Source organism: Oryzias latipes, chromosome 7 (genome assembly GCF_002234675.1).
Source record: "Oryzias latipes chromosome 7, ASM223467v1".
Taxonomy (NCBI): Eukaryota; Metazoa; Chordata; class Actinopteri; order Beloniformes; family Adrianichthyidae; genus Oryzias; species Oryzias latipes.
Genome location: NC_019865.2, coordinates 21,750,549 through 21,759,396, shown reverse-complemented (window position 1 = coordinate 21,759,396; position 8,848 = coordinate 21,750,549). Strand labels below are relative to the sequence as shown.

General features: G+C 43.8%; 1 protein-coding gene across 1 annotated transcript; it reads left to right on the top strand.

The window, feature by feature from the left end:
* Positions 1–3,212: 3,212 nt before the first annotated feature.
* LOC101154866 (XK-related protein 7) lies at positions 3,213–8,569 on the top strand. Its single transcript, XM_023956817.1, has 3 exons — positions 3,213–3,782; positions 5,580–5,779; positions 5,965–8,569. Exons 1-3 carry the CDS (start codon positions 3,250–3,252, stop codon positions 6,918–6,920), a joined length of 1,689 nt encoding a protein of 562 aa, XP_023812585.1. The 5' UTR covers positions 3,213–3,249; the 3' UTR covers positions 6,921–8,569.
* The last annotated feature ends 279 nt before the right edge of the window (positions 8,570–8,848 follow it).

Genomic DNA, 8,848 nt, shown 5'->3' with positions numbered 1-8,848 from the left:
GATGCAGCAGAGCAGCCCCAAAACAGAACTGAGCTTCCGCCATGTTTCACAGTAGGGACGAAGTTCTTTTCATTGTATGCTTCATTTTTGAGTCTACGAACATAGAGCTGATGTGCCTTACCAAAAGCTCCAGTTTTGTCTCATCTGTCCAAAGGATATTTTCCCAGAAGCTTCGTGGCTTGTCAACATGCATTTTTGCAAATTCCAGTCTGGCTTTTCTATGATTTCCTTTCAACAGTGGTGTCCTCCTTGGTCGTCTCCCATGAAATCCTTTCTGGCTCAAACAATGACGCATGGTGCGATCTGACACTGATGTACCTTGATCTAGGAGTTCACCTTTAATGTCTTTGGAGGTTGTTCTGGGCTCTTTGGATACAGTTCCAACTATCCGTCTCCTCAAATTGTCATCAATTTTCCTCTTCCGGCCACGTCCAGGGAGGTTGGCTACTGTCGGTTGGCTATTATTTCTCAGTCTTTTATGGAGGTACCGTCATTTTTGTCCAGCCCTATTTCATTAGTTTGTTTTTATAACCCTTGTGGTATCCTAGGCACTTTAACATTGGGAGTTGGGTCATCTAGACCCACTAGACACCGTGCTGAACCTATTTTCTTCAATGATTTGTGATCTTCACTGGTGACCATGGATTACATGAAATCTTTCCACCTTTGTCCACCTTTGTCATGGTAGGAATAACACGTCAATGTAAGGATGGGGTCATCTAAGATAGCACTAAGGGTTAAATAATTCTGTTAATCAAGAACTCAAAAGTAATGGCTGATTTTGATTATTTAATGTTCAATAAATTTTAATTTAGTATTAATTTTGAACATTTCAAGTAATTTAAGTGAGCATTGTGGACTTTCTTTCTTTAACTGAGGGGCACCAACAATTTTGTCCACCACTGTATATACAGTACAGACCAAAGTTTTGGACGCCTTCACATTCTGAAGAGGGCCAGAGCTCCTCCGCCCATCATGCAGACCTTCTACAGGGGCGCCATCGAGAGCATCCTGACCAGCTGCATCACCGTGTGGTACGGAGCCTGCACTGTGTCCTGCCGGAAGACTCTGCAGCACATTGTGAAAACAGCTGAGAAGATCGTTGGTGTCCCTCTTACTGGCCTCTCGGACGTTTACCGCTCCCGCCTCACCCGCAAAGCCATCAGGATTGCAAGGGACCCCTCACACCCATCCCAGAGACACTTCAACCTGCTGCCATCAGGGAGGAGACTGCAAAGTCTGCAAGCCAGAACCAGCAGACTAAAAGACAGTTTCCTCCATCAGGCAATAAGGACACTCAACTCTGTCCCTGCCCTCCCCCCTCTGGCCCCTCCACTCCATCCTACAAGCTCACATTGAAAACTTCACACCATTTCAGAACACATCATAACCAAAGACTGCCACCACTGACTCATCCACTTACCGTTCTCAGCACTGATGTCACTTTAAACTGCCACTTTAACCATGCCACTGTTCTTAGCACTGTTTAGACTACTGTTATTCCTCTTACTATTACTGTCTTTTTATCTATTTTTTAAGTCGTTTATTTATTATTTTATATGCTGCTTGCACTGTGGGGTGAGAGAAAAGCAATTTCATCTGTGCTGTATGTCTTATGGATGCAGCATATTTGACAATAAAGCTGACTTTGACTTTGACATTCAAAGGGTTTTCTTTAATTTTATGACTATGAAAATTGTAGATCCACACTGAAGGTATCAAAACTATGAATTAACACATGTGGAATTATATACATAACAAAAAAGTGTGAAAAAACTGAAAATATGTCGTATTCTAAGTTCTTTAAAGTAGCCACCTTATATATATATATATATATATATATATATATATATATATATATATATATATATATATATATATATATATATATATATATATATATAGGCTCAGATCTACCACACCAGACAAGACCCAAGGTGTAGGCTGTGCAAAGAGGCGCCTGAAACAATCCAGCACATAACTGCAGGGTGTAAGATGCTGGCAGGGAAAGCATACATGGAGCGCCACAATCAAGTGGCTGGAATAATATACAGGAACATGTGTGCAGAATATGAACTGGAAACCCCAAGATCAAAATGGGAAACACCTCCGAAGGTGGTAGAGAATGAGAGGGCAAAGATCCTGTGGGACTTCCAGATCCAGACTGATAGGATGGTAATGGCGAACCAACCAGACATTGTTGTGGTGGATAAAGAACAGAGGAAAGCCGTTGTGGTGGATGTGGCAGTGCCAAGCGATGGGAACATCAAGAAGAAGGAACATGAGAAACTGGAGAAATACCAGGGACTCAGAGAAGAACTGGAGAAAGCCTGGAAAGTGAAGGTGACAGTGGTGCCTGTGGTAATTGGAGCACTCGGGGCAGTAACACCCAAGCTGGAGGAGTGGCTACAACAGATACCTGGAAAGACCTCAGACCTCTCAGTCCAGAAGAGCGCAGTGCTAGGAACAGCTAAGAGACTGCGCAGGACCCTCAAGCTCCCAGGCCTCTGGTATAGGACCCGAGCTTGGAGGAGAAACCACCCACAGAGGGTGAGAGGGGCGTTTTTATATATATATATATATATATATATATATATATATATATATATATATATATATATATATATATATATATATATATATATATATATATATATATATATATATATATATATATATATATATATATATATATACATATAAACATATAGACATATACACATAAAATCCGTAATGCAATTTTAAGTTTATGTACATCAACTTTAAACAATTAACTTTAAACAATATCTCAAACCCTCCCAGACTGCAATGTCCCATTCAACCCTCTTGCTATTTTAGATATTTCAGCAGTTCCAGATCGACTCATGACGATGATGGTTATAGACGTATTAATAAATCCATCTAATGCGGAGATGCTGCAGACTAAATACTCCAAAATGTTCTACGTTCATTGGTTTGAAACTTCTAAGTTAGGATGATGTTCCCTTCAGCGAGCAGAGGGCTCTCCTAAAGTGCGTTTAAGTCGCTCAGGAAGAGAATTAACCATCACCGTGGAAACCCAACTATAGGTTTAGATTCCACGAGAACAGAGCTGCGTTTGGTGGGGTGGGGGGTTATAAATGTAATTTAAAACGTTCATCGGTGAGAGCTGGTGACCCCCCCCCCCCCCCCCCCCGATTTCCCTCCCTCCTGTACCCTCCCTGCCACGCGCAGCGCCTCCCTCCCCCGACCCTCCTCCCTACAACAAACATGGCCGCGAAATCTGATGGTGCTCCCGTCTCTCTACGAAACGAAAACCCGCCTCAAAGCTCTCCCAGGTCGGATCCGCGGCCTCCGCAGGACCGCGTGGTCGAGCAGCGCTACACCCTGCGAGACTGCTGCTGGACGCTGGGCGCCCTGCTGGTGTTCTTCTGGGACGGGGCCTCAGACCTGTGGCTGGCCGCCGACTACTACCTTCGGAGGGAGTACTGGTGCTTTGCGCTGACTCTGGTCTTTGTGATCGTCCCGTCCGTGGTGGTGCAAGTCCTGAGCTTCCGATGGTTCGCCTTCGATTTCTCGGAGAGCGTCAGCGGCACGGCGGCGGCTGCGGTCGTGGCTGCGTCGGGAGCGGAGGAGAGCAACTTCAGCACCAAGGACAGCGGTGAGCGGGGCGCTGGCCGAGCGGTGGCGGCAGCCGTGCTGCCAGGGCCGGCCACCGGGGGAGGAGCCCGCAGCTGCTGCAGAGCCTTCATGTGGGTCTTTCAGGCCATCATTCACATCTTTCAGCTGGCTCAGGTCTGGAGGTGAGTCTGAAACTCCTTCTGTTGGGGACCACAGTTCAGCCTTTTGCTGCTTTTCTGAGTGACGACAACCACTCCCTAAACCAATGAAACCCAAGATTTCTGGAAGATCTCAATTGTCTTTTTATATGATTTCACAGCCTGGAGTGCATGGGAGACTCTGACTCCACCCATTTCCTGTAGCCCCACACAAGCTTATAGGTCATTCATCTGGAGACAAACAATCAGCCATCATTCAGAAAATGAATGGTCTGGCTGAAAGAGATTAGATATGAATCGTTTAAGATTTGTACACGTTAAAAGGGGTTTCAGTGTCTCTTCAAATGTTTATTGCTCTTCCATGTAAACATGTTTTAGATTGGACACAGAAAAGACACAATAAACACCCTGATGAGGTTATCCATAGACAGTATGTAGGGCAGTCATGCCTCAGACTGGAAGAGCATTGATGGATACTGAGCTTCTGCTTTCAAAAACACAACATCTGTCGTGTGTGGTCTCTGAGGATAACATTGATCCATCATTTCCTCTTGAACACAGAAAGCCTGCTAAACACAAACTGATTAGCAGTGCAGTTAAAGCTGTTGTACATGCCACTCTTTGAACTGGCCGTGTCTGCACGTTAAGAGGATTAGCAGTGTTCCATACCTTCAGCTGTTAACTCGGGAGCGATCTGTCACTGATATGCGCTTCATCAGGTGAGCAGGGATCAGCTGAAGGTGGCTACCTGAGCTGATAGTGAGCTCCCATGATGTGGGGTTGGGTTACAGTGTACTCTATAACCTCCTGAGAGATTCTGCCCCCTCAATACAGAGCTTCTTTTTTTCTTTTTTTACCCTCTGCATGTGTGCACCCCGAGGCACTTTTTCTGCAGTGGAAACCAGAACAAAAAGGGTTACACAGTTTCTGTTGTGGTTCTGTAGGCCCCTTGACTTGAGCTTTATTTGACTCTCCTTCTGCAGAGGCATTTACAGGCATTTGTTGCTCCAGTACTCTCTGTTTTTCCAATTACAACCTGTAGAGAAAAAAAACTATCCTTTTACACACTGTAAACATGAAAGATGTACTTAAAACTGATGGTAAGATATTAAAATCTTTGTTTTTGTTGTAAAAACCCACATAATTAGATATACTAGGATACACTTTCACATCAGAATGTTTAAAGTGTGATAATCTTTCAAATCAATTTTTAAAGCGTTGGCCGTGGTCTTTCAATTATAATTATGCTGTTTTTAGGCAATATTCAAAAAAACTTGTCGTTTTCGAGGACATAGTTTCTGCAGACCGGCAGTAGTTCATCACAAATTCACCTCTAAGATACAGGTGGGGCTGTTGGTGCAAACCAAGTCTGCCCCCACTACCTATTATTTGTTTGTTTATAGCATGTATTTTCTCGCTAGCTTCCAGCACCCTCTAACCCCGATCATACCACTACACAAAAATGGCAAACAGTATTAGAGCTTTCCAGCTTTTGAGCCGGATGCCAGCTCTGACGAGGAAAATGAAGACGCACGTGGGTCTAGACATCTACAAGTAGATGGATGGGAATAGAGTTGAGCGGAGAGCTTGTGGCCTACAGACTGTAGCTTTCTATGTCACACTTACAAGCTTTTTCAAAAAGTTTTTTTTTGTCTGCTTCTGCTTCACAACAATTGAAATAAAGAAGTACCTAGAAAAGCAGTTTAAGTTTAATTTACAACAAGAACATGTTAAAAACACCAATTTCATCAGAGTGGAACGTCCTAATATTGTATACTTTTGGGGGGTTAAAACTTAAATGAGTCTGCCTTTTATGAACAGGTATGTCCACGCCCTGTATTTGGGGGTGCAGAGCCGTTGGCATGGAGACCCGGAGCGCAGGCACTACTACTGGCGCATGATGTTCGAGACTGCAGATATCAGCATGCTGCGCCTGCTCGAGTCCTTCCTGAAAAGCGCTCCTCAGCTGGTGTTGCAGCTCAGCATAATGATCCACACCAGTCAGGTGCTACCCCTCCAGGGTAAGTCCCCCTCACACACACACCAAAATCCCCACAGCCTTCATAAATTGGATCAGCCTCTGTGTCTTTTTGTCACCAAGTTCACCTCCGTTTGGCCCTCATAAAACTTTTTGCTGAATGGTAGAATAATTACTCAACTGTCATCTCCTTCCATCTAATCTTCCTCCTCTTTGCTGTCTCTTTAGGGCTTTCTGCTTCTGCTTCACTCATGTCCCTCGCGTGGATGATCTCATCTTATCAAAAGGTTCTGAGGGACTCTCGAGACGATAAGGTTCCCATGACCTACAAAGCCGTGATAGTTCAGATTCTGTGGCACCTGTTCACCATCGCGGCTCGCACGCTGGCCTTCGCCCTGTTCGCATCCGTGTTTCAGCTTTACTTCGGCATCTTCATCGTGGCCCACTGGTGCATCATGACGTTTTGGATAATACAAGGCGAGACAGACTTCTGCATGTCAAAATGGGAGGAGATCATCTACAACATGATGGTGGGCATCATCTACGTTTTCTGCTGGTTCAGTGTCAGGGAGGGGCGCACTCACTGCAGATTGCTGATCTACAGTGTGACGGTGTTCGTCGAAAACGTGGCCCTCACCACCATCTGGTACATGTACCGTGGCGGCACAGATCGCCACGGCAACTCGGATTTCTATGCCGTGATGATGGTGTGCATGGTGGCCAGCAGCTACGCTCTGGGCACCTTCTTTATGTTTGTGTATTACTGTCTGCTGCACCCTGAAGGCGCCGTCTCAGGGTGGAGCTATACGGTGGAGAAGGAAGTGCCTGTGGAGCTGCTGGCCTCCCCGGCGTCCAGCCTTCCCCCAGATTTGGTGAGCAGCCCCCCTAGAACCCTGCAGAGGACTAAAGGGTCAGACAGGGAGCAGGATGGAGATGTGTTTAAGGTAAGACCTCTTAGGGGGGCTAAGCCCCCAGTACCTAACCTCAAACCCAGGACAGAGGGGCCTGTCATCCGAATAGACTTACCCAGGAAGAGATACCCTGCCTGGGATGCTCATTTCATCGACCGGCGTCTGCGTAAAACCATTCTGGTGCTTGAGAAAGCTGCTCCAGTCACACCAAGGATTCAGTACCGATGTCTAGTCACACCTAAAGAAGTGATGGAGTATGAAACCACAGTGTAACCGACTGAAAGCTGCGTGACTTGGTGACACACGGACCACCTGCCAAAAAGAAAAATGGCTGGAGGAGTGGTTGCACAGAGCAGCACCACATCTGGTCTATCCTGTCCGATACTGCACGCAAAGGAGCGGGAAAAAAAGGGATGTGGTCTCTTTACTCAACTGATGGTGAAAGAAAATATGTGAAGTTGTGGTGCATATTTTGGTTTCTGTATCAATTCTCAGGTCATGATGTGGCACAAATGGCAGTTGGATGTACACTAGTCGTCTTGTAATCTCAGAAGATCACAAACAGGAAGATAGAGGTGGTGAAGTTATCAATCATAAGCAGGTGTTTGTGTGTGTGTGTTGGGGGGTCCTGTCCAGATAACCCTTCATTGTTTATTATTTATGGCAGCTAGAACATCACGGAATAGGTGTGGCAGTCAAAGATGTCACCACGCCGTAATTTCAAACCGTCCACGAGATTACAAACAAGTTCTGCTCAGAAATCTTTACCCAGCTTTATTTTGAAGGGGGGGCTTTGAAGGCGCTTCGACCTGAAGGGGCAGTTTAAGGCAACTTTTGAGTTGAATGTACAAACCTTTATGTTTGACTGAGGTTATTAGAGAAATTTCATGCTGTTTCTGGTATATACAATACTCTTGCCATATCTTTTTTTAAAATAGAAAATCACTAGAATTTGGTGTGTTTACATTCAGTCTGTTTTTTTTAGGGGTATGGTTTTGTACTATTTTAAGAAAAACAAAAAAACACCCTCTTCTGTTTATGCAGTTCTTTGTTTTTTCCATCACATTTATGGAGTACATTGGACTTCATACCATTAGAATTTGACCACCTTATGCAACAAAAGCAGTGGGATTACATGTTAGGGAGTAGAAACTAAGGAGAGAGTCACAGATCACTGTCTGATGCATTCCTTCTCTGTCATCTGTCAAATGAGGAAAATTCTGCACATTCCGAGACTTTTGCCTAGATTATTATTAATAGTACAGGGTTGAGGTACTTTTTTAAAATTTTTAATTTTACATGTCATTTTTTAATAAAGATTTTCAAATTTGCTATTTAATTTTTAAAATGGAGCGAACGTTTTAAAAAGGGGCAGAATTTATTTTAAATGATTTTTTGCTTTAATCAGTTTTTAAAGAAGGATTTCGAACCTCATCTGAGCTGTTATGGAAAATCTTACCTTTCAGAGTTAAAGTTGTTTTTTCCATTGAGTAGTCACAAGAGGAACATTCTGGATTAGGTGTTATTTTTGTGGATGTCCGCTCACTTACTGGCACAAATGACAGTCCTGCTATTTGCATTCGACTCGGTTAGTTTCACCGATTTGGTATTTTTGTGGAAAACACTTGTTTTTGTCCAGATATGTGGCCAACAAAGCACATTTGCCATTTCCTGTTACAGTTGAACTTGTAAAAAAAAACGCCAGAAGGGGTTTTGTTTATGGTGCTAACAGTTTGCGTCCGTCTGGTACCATAAATGAGCGTATCGTCAAACATGGCTGCATCTCAGACACAAAGCTGGAATCAAAAAGCCTTAAGCTGGTCAAGCCAGACTGTTCAAGGAAGGACAAAAGATCAACATGAAGGTGAACACCAAGTCATTATGTTGTTGCTGAAATAAAAGAGAAATGTGTTTCCCTGAAATCTGTTGTCTGGAACATAATTAAATCCACACATGTACTTTAGTCCTTTCCCCCCTCATTTGTCCTTTAAGCTATTTTCCCTCAATGAAGTGTCCTAATTTTTTTTTCTCAGGAGGTCAACATCATGAAGAATTTACTTCTACTAGTCTAATAACATTTTGTTTTAGGTCTGTTTTACACTTGGATACCTTTGGCAAAAAGTAGTCTAATTAAGCGTACTACAACTATACTTACGTGGTCTATACTAAAAGTGAAGCAGTCTTGGAGTCTATTTTTATTT